Source organism: Zootoca vivipara, chromosome 2 (assembly GCF_965207765.1).
Source record: "Zootoca vivipara chromosome 2, rZooViv2.hap1.1, whole genome shotgun sequence".
Classification (NCBI taxonomy): domain Eukaryota; kingdom Metazoa; phylum Chordata; class Lepidosauria; order Squamata; family Lacertidae; genus Zootoca; species Zootoca vivipara.
Window position 1 is genome coordinate 105,274,867 of NC_142584.1, and position 24,358 is coordinate 105,299,224.

The window sequence follows — 24,358 nt, forward strand, 5'->3', positions numbered from 1 at the left end:
GCTAGCCTGGCTATGCCAGCAATGTAATCCTCGCTAGATCCAGGAATTGGAAGGGACTCGGGCCCCATACAGCCTAACCCCCCCAAAAAAACACCCTCACAACAGTATTTATATATATCCTGCCTTTTTCCTGAAGGGACTCATGGCGGGTTACATATAAAAATGAGAACTGCTAAAACCTCTTTTGAACTTGTGTTACCCTACAAAGGATGGTGGGATAAGAACGATGACCCTTCAGCCAAAAGAAGACAAACTCAGCGCGTGGAAAGAGTTCAAATTTATTGCTGAAGAGTAAATCTAGAGACCACAGTGGATATCTCCGAAAAGCTGGAACCCCCAAACAAAGGGTACACATAGCTTTAATAATATTACAGGAAGGAATGCAATTATGACAGAAACAAACCAGGGGTCAGCAAACTTTTTCAGGAGGGGGCTGGTCCACTGTCCCTCCGACCTTGTGGGGGGCTGGACTATATTTTGGGGAAAAAATGAACGAATTCCTATGCCCCACAAATAACCCAGAGATGTATTTTAAATAAAAGGACACATTCTACTCATGTAAAAACACCAGGCAGGCCCCACAAACCAGAGATGCATTTTAAATAAAAGGACACATTCTACTCATGTAAAAACACACTGATTCCCAGACCGTCCGCGGGCCGGATTTAGAAGGTGATCGGGCCGGGCCTTAGTTTGGAGACCCCTGACTTAAACCATCCTCACTGGCTGCTTCTATGCATCCTCAAGACATGCTCCTATGTACTACACAAAGCCATAGCAACACATATCTTTAAGCAAAGTTACAGATTTGTCCCGTGCAGAATATCGCACTTCTCTGCCAGTGTTATCTTGTTACATGAAGAATGTCTGGGCGTCCAATGAAATTATTGTTCTGATGGCTTTGAAGCCAGCCCCCAGTCTTCTGATGAAGGTCAGTCAGCCCTTGGCACGCTTTACTTAAGCCGATAAGAAAACGAGAGGCAACAAGATGGAAATGCTTTTTCAGTGGTATAGTATCTTGACATTCACTGGTGGTCCTGAATAGTGTGTTATGAGGATTGTTGCCTAATAAAAATGGTGAGGTTTTGCAGGTCCCTTTACAAGTGCCTCTGCCTCTTCCATGACGGTTGTCATGAGCTGCTTGGAGCAGAATTTGGAAAAGCAGCGTAGAAATAAACTTGATGGTGATGCTAGAGCTACACCATAAATACTTTTGTCCAGGCTTGCACTCTCTTTCTTTGACCTAGCTCTCAAGAGCAGCAGGCACTCTGCTATTCTATTACCGTAATAACTTGCAGAAGTCCAGATGTTCATAAACATAAGACAAACTTTATGAAACTGCTTTTAAAAATAATAATAACAACAAATGGGTCATCTATGTTTAAAGGAAGCCATAGCTTCTCTATCGCTGAATCATTCTCCTACCCTAAGGCCTGTTCCAGGCTCATCTGGTTCACTTAAAGTGATAGTACCCTCACAGGTGTGGGGGAAATTGGTTTCTTAATGAGCTGGGAGCTCTCCTTAATTTATTTCCCTACATTTATACCCCACCTTTCTTCCATCGTAAAGCCTAAGGTGCCATATCTCCAGGAGATCTCCCACCCAAGTTCTTAACAGACTCAGGTCTGATTGCTAAAGCAAATAAAATAAATATAAAATAAAATAAAAAAGTTTTCCTGCATAGAGAAAGCTAGGTGTTAGAGGAGGTTTGCAGCCTGGTGTTCTTCCTGATTTCCTAGACAAATGTTGTTGTTTTCCTCCTGAACCACTGCATGGGCGTAGCCGGGGGGGGGGGAAGCAGCTGCTCCTCCCAGATCAAGAAAACAATAAAAATACTTAACTAACTGACCAATCACATCGGCTCTGCCCCCCCCCAAACAAAAAAAAACCCCTTGTTACGCACATGAACCAGTGTGGTGTAGTGGTTAGAGTGTTGGACTAGGACCTACAGAGACCAGGGTTCAAATCCCCACTCGGCTCACACTTGCTCCAGTCACTAACTTGCAGCCTTAACCTACCTCACAGTGTTGTGGAAAATAAATAAGGAATGGGAGAAGCATGTATCAGCTCCTTGGAGGGGAAAAAAGATGATAAAAAATTGAAATAAATAAATAAAATAATTCATTTGGCAGGGCCGGAGCAATAATACAGTGATCGAACAGTGTGTGTTGCTGTTGATGTGCAGATCCATGGGTAGAAGCTTGGGTAGAAGCGGCCAACTGATGGAGATTTGCATGTTCCGTTACTCTTAACTGTTCATGCCTCTCTCTGCGCAGCAGTAAATAAAAATCTCCTTTCTCTAGAGAAACAATTGAGTGCACCAAATAAAAGTCAAGTGTCGTGCAAACTACCCTTGCAGCCATTTCAAATGTTCCGTTACAGACACCACAGAATTGTCTGCACTAGAATTGCACGCTGCTTTTGATGTTCTGACCTGCCTCCTTGCAAACAGCAGCCCAGGGCTTCCTGCCTAAATTAACTGACCTGGACCTGAGTGAAAACTATATATACAATACCCCTGGTGGCTAGGGTGAGAACTTCAATGCATAACAAGAACCTACCCAGTTGGCGCTGACGCAAAACCCCACAGGTAAGCCCCAAAATGAAAAACGAGTGAGGTCCCAACCAAAGACGAATGGCAACTTAAATATGTAAAACTTGCAGACTTAGCAGATATAATAAAAGAACAAGAAGAACATAGGATAAAGAAGATTGGAAAACGTTTATTGAATATATGGGAAATAATTGTGTACTGTACAGCTAATGTACAGCCCATCACCCATTCCCACCCACCCCCACCACCCTCTGTATATATATAAGGGTCTGACACTTCTGTTTCAAGTCTATCTGAAGAAGTGTGCATGCACACGAAAGCTCATACCAAAATAAAAACTTAGTTGGTCTTTAAGGTGCTACTGAAGGATTTTTTTTATTTTGCTTCGACTCAGACCAACACGGCTACCTACCTGTAGCTAAAAACACTGGCAGCATTAAAATAAATTCAACAGTGTAAATAAGTTTTGATGGCTGCAATAATGGAATACTGAATGGTATAGTTTTTGTAAAATGTGCAGGGATTTATGATATGTAAAATCAGAGAAGAAGGGAAGTCATTGCTACTTGACATTTAGAAAATACCTAAAGGCAGTTTAAGGAAGTTTTTAGTCTGTGATATTTTAATGTAGTTTGATGTGTGTTGGAAGCCGCCCAGAGTGGCAGGGAAGACCTGGCCAGATGGGCGGGGTATAAATAATAAATTATTATTACTATTAATTATTATTCTTATTATTATTATTGATATCTTAAGGATGCAAAATGAGTATTTTGAATTGGAAAACAGAAAATTTAATAAAAATTATATACACACACGCTGTAGATAGATAGATAGACAGATAGACACACACACATATATAACAAACCCCCACACCTACACTATATAAAATAATATAAGCCTCACCACCTCACCCCTCCTCTCCTCCCTCTCTCTTCCCCAACTTTATCTGTACTCAACACTAAGGTCTCACAACAAATGTAACTGATTTGTAAGGACTGCACAAGCTAAAAAGAGAGAGAGACAAGGCATGGACTTTTGTAAACCAAGAAAATATTTAATGAAAATATTTTTTTTAAAAAAATGCTGCCCCTTTGCACAACAGCCAATCGGATTAGAGAAGGAAGTTGCTCCCTTTGATCCTGCAGGCAAAGACTCACAACTTTGGTTCCCACCTCCGTGTGCTTGCAGGCGCAGCTCGACATGGATGCAGGGGAGGAGGATCCCATGCAAGGCTTGCAAAAGGCTGCCGTTTGCTCCATCTGCTTGGAGTATTTCCAAGACCCGGTGTCCATAGACTGCGGGCACAACTTCTGCCTGGCCTGCATCAGCCAGTGCTGCGAGGACGCCAGGACCCGCTTCTCCTGCCCTCACTGCCGCAGGAGGTCTTGCAGGAAAGATTTCAGGCCTAACCGGGAACTGGCGGAGATGGTGGAGATTGCCAAGCGGTTCAAGAGCCAGATGGAAGAAGCGCCGGGAGGGATGATGGGCAGGTGCGAGAAGCACCGGGAACCTCTGAAACTCTTCTGCCAAGATGACCAGAGCCTGATCTGCGTGGTCTGCGATAGATCCAGGGAGCACAGAGCTCATGCAGTGCTCCCTGTCAAGGAGGCTGCCCTGGACTATAAGGTAAGAAGGCAGTTGCCCATGACCCAGGTATCTTGCTTTTTTATATATATCTTTAAATATGTTCCAAGATTTTTTAAATCAACATTTTCCCCCATTCATCTTAACACCAAATTCATCTTGTCTGACTTCCCCCCAAACCCCACATTTCCAAGTTTCACATTTATTTTCCCTTGCATAGAATTACTTTTATCCAATTCGTTTTCGGTTCTTATTTTTAGCTAAATTATCAAAATACTTCATAAATGTTCCGGGACGGATTTAGGTTGGATGAGGCCCAAAGCTACTGAAGGTAATGGGGCCCTTTATATGTCCAGCTGTCCTTTGTCAACAACAAATTGCCGCTGTCTTTTGTGTTGAATATATGCTGTATGGTAATTTGTGGATCTAATAGGTATCTAAAGCCATTTGCACATGTTGCCATGCCACCAGTCCATGTAGAATGTAGTCACCATATACTGTATATAGAAATGAGCAAACCAGTGATATTTTAGGGAGCATGCGGGGCCCATCACTTACATCATAGGAGCCTACACAACACAAAACACTTTTGCTGTAGTGCAGGTTTTATTTAATTTGTTTTTTATCTTATATTTTGGAAATGTACATCCAGGTTTTTTCCCGTTTAATTTTTTGGGGGGACCCCAAGAGAGGGGCCCTAAGCTATAGCTTGTTTAGCTAATACAGTACCGTATGTAAATCTGGCACAAAATGCTACATCAATCCTGCTAATGTTTTAACATATTTACAATGTTCCTTAACATTATTCCCCCCCCCCCAATCTTGCTTACATTTCTTCTCTTCTTGATGCCTGATCTTCAGGGTAAGTTTTGCCATTTCGGCATACTTGTATCATCTTGAATTATCCATTCTTCCTTCATTGGTATGCCTTCTTCTTTCCACTTTTGGGCGAATAACATTCTAGCAGCTGTGGTAGCATACATAAACAGCCTCTGTAGATTCTTTGGTATTTCTTCACCCGTCCATGACCCAGGTTTCATTTGGATTTGTACTGGCAGCTAACCTTCCTGACTGGGACAGTGTTGGTGGCAAATTGGATTGTGCGCATGCTATATATATTTTAACCACACACACCTCCCCCCCCCCAAATCCTGGGGACTGTGGTTTGCACCTTGCAGAGCTACAAACCACCGTTCCTAAGGTCTGAGGACAGGATGTGCTGTAAATGCATGGTTTGTACACGTTTACTGGTGGAAAATGCACACAGCAGAAATTCCAGGGGATTTAGTATTAAGAGTCGATTTCCACGAAGAAAGTCCAAAATGATAACGTTCATTTTCATGTCACTTTTGATTTGTATACCACTTTTCTATGGTGGTTTTCTAAGGTGGTTTGCAACAAACTCCACACACCTTACAATAACCTGATCCAGTGCAAACAGTCATAATAAAGCATAACTTTAAAATGGAACAACATCCAATGCCCGTTTTAAATTTGTTGGAGGGGGGCGGTTGGGTTGTTTCAGTTTTGTGTTTTTATATTGCGATTTTATGTTGTAACTGCCCTGAGAGCTGCGGGTATAGGACGGTATACAAATTTAATAATAATTTAATAATAATAATAATATCAAATAAAGTAATACTCAGTTATCTATTAGGTTAAAATTGCACGCAATAAAAGTAACTCTTAAAATATCGGCAAGTGATAATTAAGCAGAAATTCACTCTTAACAATTGCAATAAGTAATGAGCAAACTGTGATCAACGAAAATAACTGCAAGGCAAAACACAGAAAACACAGAAATACATACAAAACCATGCAAAAGGATCAAATTGAGAAACAAAGACACACAACTTTAAAAAGTAATTTTAAAAAAATCCTTAGACTCCCCTTCTCCCTTCCCAGCTGTTTCTGGGAGAGGCTAATTAATTGCTCAGCTGGCCCTGATTGAGCGAGGAGTTGGTGAGGCTCCTTCCCTCTGCTTTGCACTTCCTCACTGAGAAAGCTGACTTCTGCTGAATTATTTTAGAGTCTCTCTGTAGGTTTTCTTTTGGTGGGACTTTTCCAAACAACTTCCAGCCAAGAGCACTGTGGACATAAGCAGGTTTGAGTTCGTCTTTCCTTTTAGTGAAGCAGTTCCTCGTGAAGAATTCGGCAATAACTTTGGGTGTGTGCCTTTAAATCATGCTTGTTTCCTCTAAAAACTCTGGACCATTGTAGTTTATTAAACGTTGAAGCTCTGAGGGAAGGCGTGTGCTTCAAATGTACAGCGTCTGCATCCTTTCCCTCAAAGAATTCTGGGTGCTGTAGTTTACCAATCACAGAGTTACAATTTCCAGCAGCCCTAAAAACAAACGACAGAACCCAGAATTTTGAAGGAATGAATATGCTTTGAATGTGCTTTTGGTGTACACAGCCAGCAGATGCATTAGATCTGTAGGTAAAGGTAAAGGGACCCCTGACCATTAGGTCCAGTCGTGACTGACTCTGGGGTTGTGGCGCTCATCTTGCTTTACTGGCTGAGGGAGCCGGCGTACAGCTTCCAGGTCATGTGGCCAGAATGATAAAGCTGCTTCTGGCGAACCAGAGCAGTGTACGGAAACGGCGTTTACCTTCCCGCTGTAGCGGTACCTATTTATCTACTTGCACTTTGACGTGCTTTCGAACTGCTAGGTTGGCAGGAGCTGGGACTGAACAACGGGAGCTCACCCCATCGCGGGGATTCGAACCGCTGACCTTCTGATCAGCAAGCCCTAGGCTCTGTGGTTTAACCCACAGCGCCACCCGTGCTGCAGTCTGTAGACTGCAGTGCAAAAGCCGCTTGCCACTAATCAGAATTTACTTTTTAAAATAAAACATTCATACCGTTGTTAATAGTATGAATAGCATCTGATCTTTCTGTCCTAGTGAAAATAAGTTTTTTTCCCCAGGAACAAATTCAGACTCAATCACAGAGTCTTAAGCAAGAGAGAGAGAACCTGGAGGAGCTTAAACAGGCCGGTAAGAGGACAACTGAAGAAAATCTGGTAAGTCCCTCTTTTAATGAGCGCTAACCCAAACTTTGCGGGGCGGGGGTTGTGAGAACAATCTTGAAAGTTAGTTGTGGAATGAATAATATCCACTGGGAAGATTGACGATGATTTTCATTATCTTCCTGCATTTGTTCACAAACTGCTCTGGGACTAAGTGATTTCTTAATCATGGTACAGTACTTCAGTTCTGACCTTGCAGTCTTTTGTGATATGTAGGAGTTCTTATTTATCAGTGTGGCCTATTCTGGCTGCTGTTGCAACATACAAATGGTCACATCTTATACTCACAAGTATTTGGTGCAAAAAAAAAACCCCACCCCATCCCTCATTCTGTACCTTGAACAATGTTCGAAATATATAAGAAAATCTGGCATTTATGTAGCATTTTTCCTAAATGGCTCACGTACGTTTAGTTGTGCCTGACTCTTCGTGACACCATGGACCAGAGCACGCCAGGCACTCCTGTCTTCCACTGCCTCCTGCAGTTTGGTCAGACTCATGTTGGTAGCTTCGAGAACACTGTCCAACCATCTTGTCCTCTGTCGTCCCCTTCTTCTAGTTCATATCAAATTAGTTCATAGCTAAAGTGAATGGGGGTGAAGAGACTTCTCGCTTGCCCAGAGAACCCGGTGTTGCAGCATTGCTAAAGCAGGAAGCTTAGTGTGCGCGTGGTCTGATCATTGCTTCAGTGGAAGCCAATGCATAAGCCACCCTGAATTGTTTCCCACACTTGCTTGGACGTACGTGTATGTGACATGAAGTATTTTATATAGGGGCACATTCAAAAGGCAGTATATGGTCCATTCTATCCAGGCCTAAGTGTTTACAGGACTGCATTGTTAGTACTTTACCCTTCCTCCTCTGGTCTTTTAATTACAGGAAAAGTTGGGTGCTGAAAGAAGGAGAGTAGCATCTGCATTTGAGCTGTTGCATCAATTTCTTGAAGAACTGGAACAGCCCATTCTGGATCAACTGAATGAGCTAGAGCTGGAGATTAAGAATGGGCAGGAGGAAAATGTTGCCAAATTCTCTAAGGCAGTTTCTGTCCTTGAGGACCTGATCAATGAGATGGAGGAGAAATGTAGGCAGCCGGATAATGAATTCCTGCAGGTGAGAACATGAATTTGTCAAGAGGTTTTGACTCAAGACTAAAGTATGTGGAGTCCTGCAAGTCCCAGATTTGGTGGGCGATAATAAAATTCGTGGGTTATTTTATAGGCAAAGAAAATATATTGGGGCATAAGCTTTTGCAGACTTCATCAGAGGCGTGAAGTGAAATCTTAGTCAGCAGATATATAAATGAGAAAATTGTAAGTGAAATGGCAGTGAGGTGCAAAATTTACAGTCTGTGATAATGAGAGCTTAAATATGTTAAATGAGCACACTTTAAAGCTTTTACAGCAGCAGATTGGTGGTAATTGCTGAATTATAGTTTTGACATCTGTAGTTAGGGAGCCATTCACAAGAAAGCAATAGATACTGTGTTTCCCCCAAAATAAGACATCATAGGTACCAACTCCCAGATTGAAAAATCTGGGATCGGCGCGGCGCAGCACCGGAAGTCGCGCTGCGGCCATTTTGGAACTGGGCAGAGCAGCACCGGAAGTTGCTTCTACGCATGCTCTGCCCATTTCAAAAATGGCTGCAGAGCCAGAAATCGCTTCTGCGCATGTCCAGAGACTCCAGACATGCGCAGAAGGAGCCTCCCCAGGCCAGTAAGAATCCGGGGGATTTACGGGGTTTTTTAAAATCCGGGCTGCCAGCGGGAAACTGCTGGAAAAATGGGGGTTTCCCGGGGAATACAGGAGACTTGGCAGCTATGTAAGACACTGTCTTATACTGTATTTATTTTTCCTCAAGAAGACACACTATGGCTTATTTTCAGGGGATGTCTTATTTTTATTACGCATCCAGCCTAGCCTCTTCCTTGGTGCCCTCCAGAACTGCGCCTATCACTATGTCTTATTTTGGGGGGATGGCTTATATTGTGCAAATGCTTAGAAATCCTGCTACGGCTTATTTTATGGGTATGTCTTATTTTCAGGGAAACAGGGTAGCACAGATTATGGTTAGCATTGGAAAGCTAATAACACATGTGTGATAGCAAACCTTTGTCTTGATTAAATCCACAAGTGATGGTATTGAACTTCTTGCAGAATTCTAATTCAACTGTTTCACGTTGTCTTTAAGATTTTACAAGATACTGTTTCAGTTCAAAATTTGGTTGTCTAAGAGTTAGTGTTATATGGCAGCATTGCCAGGTATATGCAAGCCACTGCTGCTAACATGGCTCTGGTTAATAGATTGTCAGGTTCTATGTTTCAGTAATATGGAAAAAGTAAGCGTAGCCATATTGGTCCATAAAAAAACCTGACAAAATGAATTTCCTTCCTGGAGGGCCTTGGTATAACCCTAAGCCCATTTAGCACTTATCAGAGACCCTCATTTGCATGTCTCCAACTTCCTTCCATGTTTCATCTCGAAAGGTTTCTTTCATATTCCCTTCCCACGCCATTCCCTTCCCACGCTTCCTCCTTGCTATGTTTTACCATCTAGCCTGAAGAAGAGTTCTGGAGACCTTGAAAGCTTGCAGCTACCATATGATGTTTGGGTTGGCCTGATAAAGGGGTTGCTTAAATATGGATTTTGTGATCATCAGCATGTCTGCTCTTAAGATTAGCCGAAGGAAGCTGAACGGCCTTGGAAAGGATTTTATGTCCATCATGCGAATTTCATTTTCCTCTACTTTTTCACCCTTCTAGAATGTCAAGGACACTTTGAGCAGGTATGTACATGGTCCTTTCCATCTCCTCCTCCTATAAAGGATTTGAGGACTGACTTCATATGTGCATGTCCTGGGTCCTGGGATAGCTCCGTTGGTAGAGCATGATACTCTTAATCTCTGGGTTTGTGGGTTCAAGCCCTGCATCGGGCAAAAAGATTCCTGCATTGCCGGGGTGGGTGGGTGGGTGGACTAGATGACCCTCCCTTCCAGCTCTGCAACGCTATAATTCTAGGTCCATCATCTGAGCACTGAATGCATGATAACTTACGGCTAAATATGTGCATTGGCTCTGCTGAAAACAAAAGGAGCTGGTTGGATGTTGGTCGGTAAAGACTTGAAATGGTGACGAATCAACGAAGAACAGGCTGGAGTTGGGGCACAGCAGATGTAGCGTGAAATGACCCTAAAGGATGCTTACAATAGATTGTGATACTTATGCACAAACCCACACAATCTAGCAGTCCTGAGTCCCCTGGCTGATGGATGGTGGAAGAGTAGGCTTCTCTTTGGCTCTGCAGTCCCAGAGCTGAGTAGATTTCCGGAAGGATAGGAAGTAAGTTCCCTACAGCGACTTCTTTTGTGGCCAGTGATTGGGGCTAGGCTAGCCATCTCTTTGCTCTGGTGTTCTTCAGCTTTCAGTTCCGCAGTGCCAGAAGAAGTTTAAATAAACAGGATGTGTGAAGGGCTTATCCACACCACACTTTCCAGGCGCAGGTCTCTGCTTAAAAGCTCTCTGTCCAAGCATTTCCCCTTTTTTTGTCCTGGAACTTCCCCTGTGAAAGCCGCTCTTTAGCTCTCAGTTGGAGCAAATGTCAGTTTGGGCTTTCCGTGGGTTGCTATTTCTTCCAAGTGAACTTTAAAGAGTGGGCTTTCTTTTTTCAAATAGATTTTTATTAGGGTTTAAAAAGAAAAATACAAGGATAATTATCGAATTTTTTTTTGTACAAACTAAAACATTAATCTAAAGGCAAAAAAGAGAAAGGAAATAGGAAAGAGAGAAAGGATGAGATAGAGAAAAAGGAATAGGAAATGATTTAAAAGAGTGAAAGAGAGAAAAGTTGAGAAGCTAAAGAACTTTTAAAATGATTTTATTGAAGGTTTTTAACACACTGAGCACTAAAATCCAAGCATGTTATAAAAAGATAATAAAATGCATTATATCGAAGAAAAAGAGAGAGAAAATATAAAATAGAATACTCATTATCCTTACAAAACACAATTATATAAAAAAATATAAAGAGAAAAAAGAACAAAGGAGAACTAATTAAGATAATAGAAAATAATAGAAAAATAATTAAAAAGAAGCATTAAAGAGCAGTTTTTTTGTGGTGAAAGCTCTGGAGCAAAAAAGAAAAAAAAGGTCGCTCAGACATGGAGCTTTAAAGCTCAGACTGTGCCTGGAAGGAGCAGAAGAAAGTATGGGTGAGCCCTAAGAGTCAATGCAGAGAGCAGAAAAGGGAAGAAATGTGGGAGATGACAAGAACAGATCAGAGGAACTGATCAAGACAGTGGAAAAGGGATTGATGGTAAGAAGTCCGATCAAAAGAGCATTGGATGCCAGAAAGCATTTTGATAAGGTGCAGCAAGGGAAGCCTACAGAAAACCTAGTTCCTAGGCTGTGTCTGCTCCTTAATCCAGAATAATTTCAGTTTGAGTTTTCCTCTGCTAGGTCTAAGAAGAGACCATTTCATTTGCCTTTGGAGGATATTTCTCCAGACCAAAGAGAGAAGCTCAGTGCATTTGCTCAGAAAAACATTTCCCTAGTAGAAACCCTGAAAAGAGTCAAAGGTAAAGGACAATTGGCCAAAGTCCTGTTTCTCTATCATTTCTTGCTGTGGCCTTTCCAACTTTCTTACTGGGTTTTTCTCCTGACGGTCCTACACTTTCCTCCTTCAGTGTATTCGGAATGTATCTGGTTTTGTCAGTGGGGAGAATAAAGAACTGAGAGAAGTGTGCAGAAAAGACTCTCCTAAACCTCCTATACTTGAGTATCAACATTAAACAGTACAGAGAAATCTGTTTTCCATCAGGAACCTTAGGCAAAGGGAGAATAATAATTTTGCACATTGATTCTGCACCTCAGTCCCTGGTATTTGACACGTAGGATTCTAGATTCTCCTTCTGTCTCTGAACTTCAGCTTCTTTCTCCAATATTTAGTATGAAATAGGAAGCCTTATGTCATATTATGCACTGGCTCCCGGTGGAGTACAGGGTCAGATTTAAGATAAGATATCTTTATTGTCATTGTCCCCTTGAGGGAACAACAAAATTACTCGGTTGCTACATCCACTCAGATAAAGCATTCCGCATAATCCAAAATTTAAGCTGCTGGTTTTGAGCTTTAAAGCCCTTCATGGCCTAGGACCCTCGTACCTACAGGACCGCCTCTCCATGCGTATGCCCCATGGAGGACCTTAAGGTCCGTAAATAGCAACACCTTAGAGATCCCAGGCCCTAAGGAAGTCAGATTAGTCTCAACCAGAGCCAGGGCCTTTTCAACATTGGCTCCGGCCTGGTGGAACGCTCTGTCTCATGAGACTAGAGCCCTGCGGGATTTGATTTCTTTCCGCAGGCCTGTAAGACAGAGTTGTAAAGGCCAGGAATCAACTTGATCCCCTCCCCCTTTTTCCTTTTCTGATGAGGCTGCATTTTAAATGTTGTATTTAATCTTGTTTTTAAGCTGTATTTTAATTAACTGTTTTATATTTGGTGTTAGCCACCCTGAGCCCGGTCCTGGCTGGGGAGGGCGGGGTATAAATAAAATTTATTATTATTATTATTATTATTATTATTATTATTATTATTATTATTTTCCCCCTTTTCTCTAGAGTCTTTATTACTTGAACTCCAAGAGAAAGAAGACGATAAGAAGTCTTTAGAAATAGGTGTGTAGAAAAACAATTCAGAAAACGATAATATTAATGATCCGACTATATAAAAATAAAATATAATCTGTGTGGTGGCCCATGGAATAAAAAACTAATAAAACCAGAGCAAAACGGTATAAAAATGCTTCGTCTAAAGAAAGAAGAGCTTCCCCCATGTAATCTGTTCTCTGGCTGAAAAAGTGGTTATGGGGTTGCATGCAGCTAGCTTTTGGTCAGTCACACAGTCATTAATTTCAATGGATCAACTCTGAGTAAAAGTAAGTTGAATGCAGCCCTACAGCAACACACATTTGGGGCTCACACATATCTTTGCTAAGCAAGGATAAACATCTGCGGCAGGGAAGGAAGGAACTTTGCAGGAAATACAAATACATTCTTGTGGTGTGTGCTGTTGTGAAAAGCACTAGCTACTGTGGGAGCAGGGCCAGGGCGGAGGAGTCCCTGAACAAGCTGCCGTCTGCCCCTTTGTGCCTTCTTCCATCAAGGACATTAAGATAGTGGCTGCATCTATTTTGCTTGGTCCTCCTCCGCTGAGTGTCGCTGCCTTTCCATGCCGCTGCATATGGATGCCTCCCTTCTCCCCAGAAGCTTACAGACCCTCCCAAGTGCCCCTGTTTCCCAGGGACAGTCCCGGATTTACAGAAGCCATCCCGGTTTCTGATTTGATCCTGAAATGTCCCTCTCCCCCCCCACCCCCCTATTTTTATTGGAGAAATGTTGGAGGGTTATCCAACCCCCGAGGGTTATCTGAAGACAGCCCTGTATAGGGAAGGGTTGTTTCTTTTAATGTTTAAGGTTTTCTTGTGTTTTTATATATGTTGGAAGCCACGCAGAGTGGCTGGGGCAACCCAGTCAGATGGGCAGGGAATAATAATACCGTAAGAATAAGAATATTTTCATCAGAGAAATGTTGGAGGGTATGAGCAGGGGCACTTGACAAAGCTCAAGTACACAATGTTGGGGCCCCATGGCATTAAAAACAAGATGGCTACTTTCCTCGCCACTCGCACTTTTCAAAGTATAAACACAAAGCAGGGCCCGTGGCTTGGGGAAGAGTCGCAAAGGCCAGGTAGAGAAGTTTGTCGGGCTGCATTTGGGGCCTGGGCCAGAACTTCCCCACCCCCGCCACGCTGGTTCCTAGCTTTGAATGGCCAGTGGGTGCAGTCAGATTAAATGTGGCTCCTGTCAGTCTTATCTCTGCCAGGCCTGAAAGACAACAGGGTTCAGTGAACCCCAGGTTGAGCTAATGGGTGACGGCAGCAGAAAGCATTGTGAAAGATTTGCTGTACTGTACAGAGAAGGCTGCGCAGGTGCGCGAGGCCTTGGCTGATAAGGCATTGTTTCCTGGCGCTTCTTCTTTCTTTGGCGATCACTCTTAGCCGAGTAAGATTGTCTTCCATAAACACGATTTTAACAATGGGTCCGTAAGTGACTGTGGAGGCCAATTCTGGATCCACACGTCCTTCCACAGTGGGGACATTGGTTTCCAGGCGGGAGTTGATCACGGTGTGGATTTGCCAAGCGTGCCTTCCTCTTAGCACGTTTCTCCCTTGCGTTCCTGGCGCAGTGAGTGCTGACACCGCAAGACTGGGAGAGGTGCCAAGTGACGTTTGTTTTGACATTAATTGTGGGTAAACAAAGTGGGAAGGTTTGCTTTTGCCTCAGGTGACTTTAAAAGGGAGAAGTGGGGGAGGTTATATTCCTCTCTTTTTTGGGGGGGGGGGAGGAGTGACTGAATTGACCACTGATGCTAACAGACCTAGTTGCTAGTAACTGCTGAGAAACCTAGAGTTCTGGGTCAGGAATCTTTTAGGTTTCAAGTAGGTGGGCTGCAGGGAGCATTGCAAGATGTTATTTGTAACATACTGTGATGTGCGACTAGATTTTCTGGTTGTAGCCAACTAAATCACTGCATGTACAGAACAGTTGCCACAAGCACAACAGAGCTCCCCTTTACCCTTTGACTCCCCCCAAAAAACCTGCTCTGAGTTTTCACCACACTACAGAGCAGATTTTGGGGTGCTGTGAGTGGTGGAGAGAGACAGGCAGTTCTACTGTACTCACGGAAGTCATTCTGTGCACACAGTGATATACTGGTAGTTGCATGGAACCCTTCTTGCTTCACTAGTTGCCTTGATTTTTTATCCACAGTCCTTTTACTGTGTCTCAGCCTTCAATTCATTCCAGTTGCAATATTGAGTTGTTCTCTCTTACCTATTTAGCCTCACCCACTGCAGTTCTGAATCCCAATTCTTTTTCCCCCAATGGTGGATTGGCCAGGGAGGTTAGCTGAGACTGGAAGCCACTGTGTTGAACCCAAAGGGGAACTGTTCCGGAGGTTTTGCTTATGCCATCTTGGTAGTCAAGATAAACCCACAACTAATCTGTAGTTGCTGTAGCAATGAGCTCATATATTCACTTGCTTTGATATGAGCTAATAGATTTGCTTTGATACGTTACCCTTATCTGGGAAGCTTGGGGTGCTGGGCTCTGAGCCCAGAAAAGAGGAACAATCTGTAAAACTTGGATATTTGCCACCCATACCCTCCTCTGGGCAGGTGAAGCGTTGGGAAGTCCTAGACAAAGTGTATAAATAATGTATGTGTGTGTGCTTGGGTGCAGATAATCCATCTCTTTGCTGTGGTGCCCACCCTAAATGTCTAATGGCTAGGAGACCTGGCAGACTTTAAGCTTAAACCTTTATTTAATAAAGCACTGGGACTGAACACACAGAGGGATAGCTCAGTTGGTAGACCATGAGACTCTTAATCTCAGAGTTGTAGGTTGTAGGCAAAAATTACTGCATTGCAGGGGGTTGGACTAGATGACCCTCGTGATCCCTTCCTACTCTGTACATTGTAATTGTATTTTCTCACTCTGGCATTTTTGGCACCCTTCGGCACCCTTCGGTATACTCCCAAGAGCACTCCTTTGGGCAAGTGGTTCAGAACAGCCACCGTAAGGCTCACATGCCACCTTGAGGTAAACAGGAGATGTTAGTGGCACGCCTTAACCCTCTGTTCCTCTCTTCTCTATTTACAGCCAGTGTGACCCTGGATCCGAGCACAGCAGGCCCGTCCCTCATCCTTTCTGAGGATGGGAAAAGTGTGTGGTTGGGAGACACCCGTCAGAAATGTGCCAGCTCTCGGAACCAGCTTAACGTGTACCCCTGTGTGCTGGGCTGCGAAGGGTTTGCCTCGGGGAAGCACTCCTGGGTGGTTGAGGTGGAGGCAGGTGGAAGTTGGGCTGTGGGTGTAGCCCGAGTGTCTGTGAAAAGGAAGAGGAAACTCAATTTCCGGCCTGGACATGGGGTCTGGGCTTTGGAGCATTTGGGAGCCAATCATTACAGAGCTTTGACATCCCCTCCAACCTCGCTGCCCCTAAGAAAGGCCTACAAAAGAATCCAAGTGCGTCTAGACTATGAAGCAGGTCAGGTGACCTTTTTTGATGCAGAGAACGAAGACTTGATCTTCACCTTCCCATCCAGCCACTTTGCAGGGGAAATAATTCATCCCTGGATGTGGGTAGGGCTCCGATCCCGGCTCAGACTGTGTCCCTAAATTTACATGCACTTTGGAGTAATGGAAGTTGATGTTGTTTGGCCTACGAGTGGAGAAAAAGCATCCTGTGCTCATTCACTTCCTGCCCCCCACCAAATGTATTGCAAATCTGTATGTTTCCAGGCATCTATAAGACACTGGTGAGAGACTCCAGTTTCAATGTGAACACTGCTAGAAAAATTGCGCGAGAATTTACTGCCAACTAGATCTGTAGGCCATCTGAAAAGCTATAAAATTATTGGAAGTTTCTGTTATGCGTAGAATAGGATAATGTAGCCACACAGGAAGGGAACAAGGTGGTGACGGGTGTGGGTTTTTGTGTGTGGATTATACTACACATTCCCATGTATTCTGGGCCAGCCTTTGCCAGCATGAAACCCTCAATATATCAGCTGCCTGGGGCTTATGGGAATTGTAGTCCAAAGCATATGGAGGGAGCCAGCTTGATGAAGGCTGCTTGCTATACTTAGTACTGCTAGCTTGGCTGGGAACAGTGGACTTCTTGCAACTAGCCTGCACCAGAGGAGCAGCATTCATATTTAATGCAGCCCCAGACTAAAGTACGATCTTCTTGCTGTTAAAAATAGTGCATACAAAATTTGGGCGAGAGCAAATGGGAAAGGGGCAGCACCACATCCCATCTAGGAAATAAATTACTAGATGTAACCTACTGAGCCATGAGGGTGAATTAGCTCACTAAGGTCCTTCATAGTGGCCTGTACTCCCAGTTTGCTTCTGCGAAGAGTTTAAACCTCAGCTGCAATGCAGTGACAGTAACGTAGCATTGACCTTCTGAAAGATGTTCTGTTTGGCTGGATTTAGCACGTTAAGGGTGATTTGTAGGGTTCTTCACAATTGAGGGGTTTGAGGACAATGAAAGCAGGGCAGCCGGGTAGGGTTTCTGCAACCAAATCTTTACCGCGTCCTGTTAAAGTGAATTAACAATTCATAACCAAAAATAAATGGTTATAACGTTCTTGTCAGTAGCGTGTATGTGTCCATAGAAGGTATCAAGAGAAAAGTGTGGGTTATGGTCAAATGGAAAAGGGACCCGGTTTTTATTATTACAGGCGGGGCTTATTTCAGTGTTGGAACTGGTGGGAATTTTGGCGTCTCCAGCATTCATGTACATTGCAAGGAAGCATGAAGTTTGCTTTACTCAGAATAGGTACGTGAGAATCCAAGCCCATGTCCCATTTCAGACTTCTCTTGCTGTTCAAACTTCTTGTTGAATGCAGTTGCAAATTGGTCCTCAAGTGTGCAGCTTATAAAACCATACAGCTGTGAGCCATACCCAGCTGTATTGTGGTACTGTAGTTAAAATGCCTGGAGTTGTATCCAATGTATCATACTCAAGAGTAGGCCCGTTGAAACGAATGGACATAACTAACAAGGCACATGGATTTCAATGGGTCTGTTCTCAGCTGGATGCAGTGCAAGAGTGCTGAGCTCAAAAGCACCTTGTTCAGAGAGCTCAGGCTAGGAGCTTGGTCCTTCCACAAGCTGCTATCCCTCGACCTGTCTAAAAGAGGAATAATTAATTACTGAAAGAATGTAGATAAAGCACCTTAACCTGAAAGGTATCCTAGAACAGGCACCCCCAAACTCGGCCCTCCAGCTGTTTTGGGACTACAACTCCCATCATCCCTAGCTAACAGGACCAGTGGTCAGGGATGATGGGAATTGTAGTCCCAAAACAGCTGGAGGACAGAGTTTGGGGATGGCTGCCCTAGAAATAGTATCTGATGGCAGGGGGGCATTGTTAGGGATTGGTCAAGAGGGTCTGAGCCTCATGTAAATTGTGCCAAGCCTTTGATCTGTACCCCCCCCCCACTTTTTTTGTAGAATAAAAGCCTTGCTTCCAACGCAGCTAGATGCTTTGAGAAGCTCTCTGCAATATTTCTGTTCACGCTTTTTTTAAAAAGCCACATAAATGCAGGGGTGGGGAACTTGTTGCTTTCCACATATAGGGTGAGAATGGGCACTCAAAGATCCTCAAGTCCAGCCCCCTGCAACACAGAAATCACAGCTAAATAATCCCTCACAGATGGCCATCCAACCTCTGCTTAAAAACCTTGAAGGCGACTCCCCAACCTTCCGAGGGAACCTGCTCCACTTTTGAACGGGTCTGACTGTCAGAAAGCTTATTCCTAATGATTAGTTGGAATTCCCTTCTTGCCACATGATCCCATTGCTTTGGGTCCTAACCTCTGGAGCAGGAGAAGGCTTGCTTCATCATCAATGTGACAGCCCTTCGGATATTTGACGATCAGATACCATGTTGTTGGACTCCCAACTCAGATCGGCCCTAGCCACCGTGGCAAATGAGCAGGGATGATGAGAGTTACAGTCCTGCCAATGCTTTGAGGGCCGCGAGTTTCCCATCCCTGCTTTAAAAAGTTTGCTGTACCCCAATACCGTATCTCTAAACGTGTGCTTTTGTAAGGACACAACTGTGTGTTTTAAAACTGACTGATAAACAGGCTCGCTGTAGTCCAGTTCTTAGAGCAAGGAAAGGTGTACTAAAATACTTTAAACTATTTAAAAAAATTATTAAGCAGAGTAATACAACAGCAAAAAGTTTGGCTTACTTTACTAACTGTGCCAGAGAAGATTTTTTAAAAAACCTTGCACGCTGTTCTGGGGGTGCCCCTGACCCTTGGTGTGTGTCGAGGGAAAAGTGTCCTTGTGCTAGCCGTTCCTTGTGCTGGTGTCTGCTAGTGAACAGGTTAGTTGAATTCGGCTGTATATATAGATAAAGATATATATATATATACACACACACACACACACACACATTCTACAGGAATTATTAAGCGATGGCCATGGTTTCTTGGGACGGGTGGGCGATTACAATGGTACCTCTACTTACGAATTCAATGCGTTCCGAACGCACATTCGTAAGTAAAAAAAAATTGCAAGTCGAATCCCATAGGAATGCATTGGGAGAAAAAAAATTGTAAGTCGAAGCAACCCTATCTAAAAATTCGTAAATAGAAAAAATCCTATCTAAACCGCATCCAAGATGGCGGACAGAGCTCTGTTTGCAAGTAGAAACATTCGTAAGTAGAGTTATTCGTAAGTAGAGGTACCACTGTATTTGTTTCCTACTTTCCAAGTCATAGAACCAGAGTTGGAAGAGACCTAAAGGTCATCTAGTCATCCCTTGGTTTTATTTCATGACCGAGTAACAAAACATAGCCACTTGTTTCTTTTGTTTAAAAGTACAGTTCTTCTTCCTTGTTAGACTACTGTACTCCTCTCTTAAGATACAAGACAATGGAAGGTGGCAATTAGAAGCTGGTTGGAGCATGTCCCATCTCATATGCAACTGCCTAGCATTGCCAACATCAAACAGGAACCACAGAAAAGGGGTAGTTCCAGGTAGGTAGCCGTGTTGGCCTGCGGTAGTAGAAACAAACAAAAATCCTTCCAGTAGCACCTTAGAGACCAACCAAGTTTGTTATTGGTCTGAGCTTTTGTGTGCATGCACACTTCTTCAGATACACACTAAAACACTAAGAGAAAAGGAGCTCATTCCAGTGTAAAAACAGCTCTTGGTTTCTGTGTACCTCCTGGGATTTGAAGATCAACCTTCCCTTCTCTCCCCCACCACCAAGAAATTTCAAAGGCTGAGTTGGCATCCAAACTAAGTGATGCCACGGCTAACCTGCCCCATGGACTTCAATGGGACTAAAGCGCGGCTAATTTAAGTTTAGTTCCAGTCCAACTGTTCTACTGCAGTTGTCTTGAATTGAGTGGGAACCTCCACACCAATCCTGCACCATGCATTTCTTGAGTGTCGAGGGTTCAATGGGTCCCTGAACTGTGAAAAGCACATCTGTCGCTCCGCCCACTCTTTCCTCTGGCTCCTCCCACCACCAGCATGGGGTTCCTGACAGACTGCACAAGAGGGAACATAACCCTTGGGCTGAAAAAAATATGATTCCCCACCTCTGTTTGACATGTTATGGTGTAATCTAGAGTATATTCTGCACTCGCACAAGGACACAGGCCAGCGCACTGATTTCAGCAATCCATTTTTTAAAAGCACTGCATGCCCAAGTTTCTAGTTCTTATGACAGCAAAGACAGACACTGCCCACACGTTTCCAGAAGGCAGAACGGCTGAGCAAGATTTCCAAGAGGCAGAGGGCATAAGCCTCTGCATCCTGCATCTCTCTCTGCCCTTTTCTAGGACCTGCAAAACAGAAATGCATGTCAACATAAGGTACCCAATGCCGCAGAACTCTCCTTTCCTAACTGCCTTGGTGCAAAAACTTTCGTTTTTCCAGCGCACGGTACTCTACACACACAGTCTTGCTTGAGAGTCCCACCGTGCAAACCTCTTTCAGAAGAAAGCCAGATTACAGCCTCCATAACTTACAGAAGCAGTTCCTTGCAGAAAGCGGCCTTCAGGAAGACTCGACTTCTTGCTCAGCCAGAGCGCCGCCGTTCACGCCCGGGTTTTTGGTGGCGCTTTTGAAGTGGACCCTCCGGTGGCTGACCAGGTGCGAGCTCTGGTTGAACCTCTTCCCGCACTCTGGGCACTCATAGGGCTTCTCCCCCGTGTGGATCCTCTGGTGCTTGTTCAAGTCTGAGTTGCGGATGAAGCTCCTGCCGCACTCGAGGCACTTGAAGGGCCTGTCCCCCGTGTGCATCCGCTGGTGCGCCAGCAGAGCCGAGCTGTAGCTGAAGGTCTTCCCACAGAGCAGGCACTTGTAGCGCCGGTCTTCCTGGTGGGACTTGCGGTGGACCAGCAGCTGGTGGGTCATGCGGAAGCTGGCAGGGCAGTCGGGGCAAGCGTGCAGCTTCTCCGTGTGTGTCTTCTGGTGGGAGATGAGGTGTGACTTGTGGCCGAAGCGCCGGTCGCACTCGGCGCAGATGTAGGGCTTCTCGCCCGTGTGCGTCCTCTGGTGGGCCGAGAGGTTCGAGCTGGTGCTGAAGCACTTGCCGCAGTCCCGGCACTCGTAGGGCTTCTCGCCCGTGTGTGTCCTCTCGTGGGCGCGCAGCTGTGAGCTCTGCCGGAAACCCCTCCCGCAGATGGCGCACTTGTAGGGCTTCTCACCCGTGTGGATGCGCCAGTGCTTGATGAGCACCGAGCCTTCGCTGAAGCACCTGCCGCAGTCCGAGCAGACGTAGGACTTCTCCCCGGTGTGCGTTCTGCGGTGCACAATGAGCGCAGAGCTCGTGTTGAAGCTCTTCCCGCAGTCGGTGCATTTGTACGGCTTCTCCCCCGTGTGGAGCCTCCGGTGGGTCAGCAAGCTGGAGCTGTGACGGAAGCTTTTCTCGCACACATCACATTTGAACGGCCGGTCGTTCGCGTGCATTCTTGGAGGGCCGTTCTTGTAGTCAAAGCAGAGGTCCCCCGCAAATGTGTCCCGGCAGGTTTCCAGGCCTCTTTTGCGGGCTTCGGGCTGCTCGGAATCGAGAAAATCCTCGCTCCCTTCCGATAACGTCTCGTGTAATTGTTCAGCATCCGCTTGCCGGGGAGGTTCCTCCTCATTTTCTCTCTTGATCCAATCTTCACCGGCTGGAAGAAAGATTGCCATCAGTCATTCCCTCTCCGCAATGAGGCCACAAGCTACTGGGAGTGTAGCTGAAGAGCAGGAGCGGGTGTTACAAACCAGAAAAAGATAATGAACTTTCAAGGAGGACTTGAGAAGTCGAGATTGTGCCGAGGTGCTCAACTCTATGGCCATTAGGAAATAGTCAGATTTTACCTGCATAAAAAAAAATCCTCTCTTGCAGAGATTTTTTTTTTTTTACTCCTTGCACCTCAGTTTCTAGACACACTATTAAATCCCCCATCTTGCCTTCCCTCCACCATAGCAAATCATAATCCACAAGTGGGGTGGGAAACCACTGGTTTGCAGGCCAAATTTGGCCCGCCAGGCCTTCCCATAAAAAGTCTGCCAATCCCTGCAAAGCCCAGGCTTGAACTGCCCGCCTGCCAGCTGATGGGCAGCCAATGCAAGCCTGCTCGGTTTGGCTGTACACATGTGCTCCTCGCAGGGAACTCATGCGCACATGCCATTCCTGCAGAAGCCGGACATGGACTTCCCACCTACCAGCTGATGGGCACAGAGCTCTCTGCAAGCTTTTTGCAGTGATTTGAAGTCACTATCTCCCTGCACCCCCTGAACTGAGTTAAGGGAATCAACTGTAGGGAAACAACAAGAGGGCCAGTTGAGAAAGGGGGGGAAAGGGGAAAGGGATGAGCGGAAGCAGAGGGCTCTGCCTCGGTTAATTATACTTTGACCTAACTACACTTTCCAGATGTACACTCAGCATCACTAGTGTGATACATATTGTGATTTGCTTTTTATTTTTAAGAGGCCGAGATAATATTTTTTTCCAAGTGCGTTGAAAGTGGACTCTCCAGTACTAATGAGAAGCCCGACAAGTGCCCTGTGCTGATGCTCTAGTGTTTGCTAAAGTGTGAATTCCCAATGAACTGTCCTCTGCTCTCAAGGCACTCAAAAGGCCTGTCTCCAGCAGGCATCCTTGGATAACCAGCTGCAAGCGCAGCCCTTCTTGGCTACTAGGTCATTTTCCCAACTGCCCCCTTAAGTATTTAGCTGAAAGGCTGGTGCAACTGAATGTGTATGAAATCTTGCCACTTAAGGACCCAAAACAGACTCTCCCCAATGTGCCCTTTTGGATGAAAATGGGAATCTTAAACACAGTTTACTTACAAACCCCCATTTTAGAAACTTCTTACCTGCCGACACATTTAGTTCAGACACTCACTGTGCTACTTTTTTGTTCTGGCTGATTAGGAGCTTTGCGTTACTCATAAAGCTTGCCCGCTTTTGATTAGTCCAATAGCCTCCTTACCTATTTTCTGCTTTTAGGCTACAGTCCACCTGGGACTGGGTGGGCTATACCCACCTGGGAACAAGCCCCACTGAACTAAGTTGAACTTACTTATGAGCAGACACGTCTAAGGCTGCACTGTCAGAGGCACATCCTTCAAACTGCCTTGTCCCTTGAAAATTACTACAGTACTGGGATCAGCGTATTTTTTCTAATGTGATGAATAATAAGGCTGGGTATTTGTTACTACAGTATAACACATCTATAGGTGAACCAAGGATTCTAACCGGGGTACACATCACCAAAGGCACAGCCATGGAAGGATCCTTAGTCCAAATTAATTACAAGCATGGGTCTTGAGATTAGGCAAAGATAAACTCAAAATTAAAGTAAAAACATCTCAACAGCGTGGTCACAGGAGGCGTTTCTGGGGCATCAAAAGGCCAGCAAAGGCTGGACAAGGAAAGTTGGCAAATAGTAGCGAAATGACGTGCATTTTAAGTCTCCTGGTAGACGTTTTAAGACGCGGGGTTCTGTGTTTGCCGTTGATATGAAATCTGCAACCCTTGGCTGGCCCTGCTGCCTCAAGAGTCGCCTGCAAAAATACTCCAGCAATAACCGGATTACCATCAGTTTTCTTTTTTTCTTTTTGGCCGGGGGGGGGGCACCCACAAACTTGCCTCATGCACTTACCGGTGTCCATTCCTAAATATATACATATGCGTCTGCTTGGGTTTTATCCTGGGGAGAAGCAGGGGTCCAGCGCAGAGGAGCAAACACCCAACCCGGAGCCAGACTTCGACCGCATTCCTGTGGCCTTTTGTACTGCCCCCGCTAAGCACCATGGGAAATGCAGTCCTGGTGGGCAAAGAGGAGAGCATCGCTCTCGAGGCATTCTGGGAATTGTAGTTCGGCGTGGACTGGACACTTTCCTCCCCTCCCCCGGCTCGTTGCTTTGGAGACTCGTTGGAAAGTGGCATGCGAACAATAGAGAAGAGTGCCCTTTAAGCACGTGCAGAGTGGATCTCGAACACCGAGCAGCACTCACATTCAGGGCACACGGGAAAGTGAGTTCACCTGCAGGTCTGCTCCCTACAAAAGTGTTGGACCTTCTTCCCACATTTCCCCCACCCGTT

The 24,358-nt window shown here is 44.9% G+C and overlaps 2 protein-coding genes across 4 annotated transcripts; one reads left to right on the forward strand and one right to left on the reverse strand.

The window, feature by feature from the left end:
* The first annotated feature begins 3,666 nt into the window (after positions 1 to 3,666).
* LOC118080097 (zinc finger protein RFP-like) lies at positions 3,667 to 17,380 on the forward strand. The gene is made up of 7 exons (XM_035105026.3): positions 3,667 to 4,180; positions 7,069 to 7,164; positions 8,050 to 8,280; positions 9,933 to 9,955; positions 11,625 to 11,743; positions 12,785 to 12,841; positions 15,887 to 17,380. Exons 1-7 carry the CDS (start codon positions 3,755 to 3,757, stop codon positions 16,402 to 16,404), a joined length of 1,470 nt encoding a protein of 489 aa, XP_034960917.3. The 5' UTR covers positions 3,667 to 3,754; the 3' UTR covers positions 16,405 to 17,380.
* Positions 17,381 to 17,428: 48 nt separating this feature from the next.
* On the reverse strand, positions 17,429 to 24,036 carry LOC118080937 (uncharacterized). 3 transcript variants are annotated; one of them, XM_088663350.1, is made up of 3 exons: positions 23,916 to 24,036; positions 20,791 to 21,936; positions 17,429 to 17,922 (listed from the first exon to the last, which is right to left on the reverse strand). In XM_088663350.1, exons 1-2 carry the CDS (start codon positions 23,923 to 23,925, stop codon positions 20,819 to 20,821), a joined length of 1,128 nt encoding a protein of 375 aa, XP_088519476.1. In that variant the 5' UTR covers positions 23,926 to 24,036; the 3' UTR covers positions 17,429 to 17,922; positions 20,791 to 20,818. The 3 variants fall into 3 exon arrangements, with proteins under 3 accessions (XP_088519476.1, XP_060126851.2, XP_034962877.2); XM_060270868.2 differs by having other exon boundaries at positions 17,429 to 17,926; XM_035106986.2 differs by lacking the exon at positions 17,429 to 17,922 and having other exon boundaries at positions 18,936 to 21,936.
* Between the last annotated feature and the right edge of the window lie 322 nt (positions 24,037 to 24,358).

Excerpts from the sequence above, each read along its gene's own strand:
- LOC118080097 (XM_035105026.3), top strand. The coding sequence starts at position 3,755 with ATGGATGCAGGGGAGGAGGATCCCATGCAAGGCTTGCAAAAGGCTGCC. Across the intron at positions 4,181-7,068 it reads AGGCTGCCCTGGACTATAAG|GAACAAATTCAGACTCAATC; the intron begins GTAAGAAGGCAG and ends TTTTTTCCCCAG. Across the intron at positions 12,842-15,886 it reads TAAGAAGTCTTTAGAAATAG|CCAGTGTGACCCTGGATCCG; the intron begins GTGTGTAGAAAA and ends CTCTATTTACAG.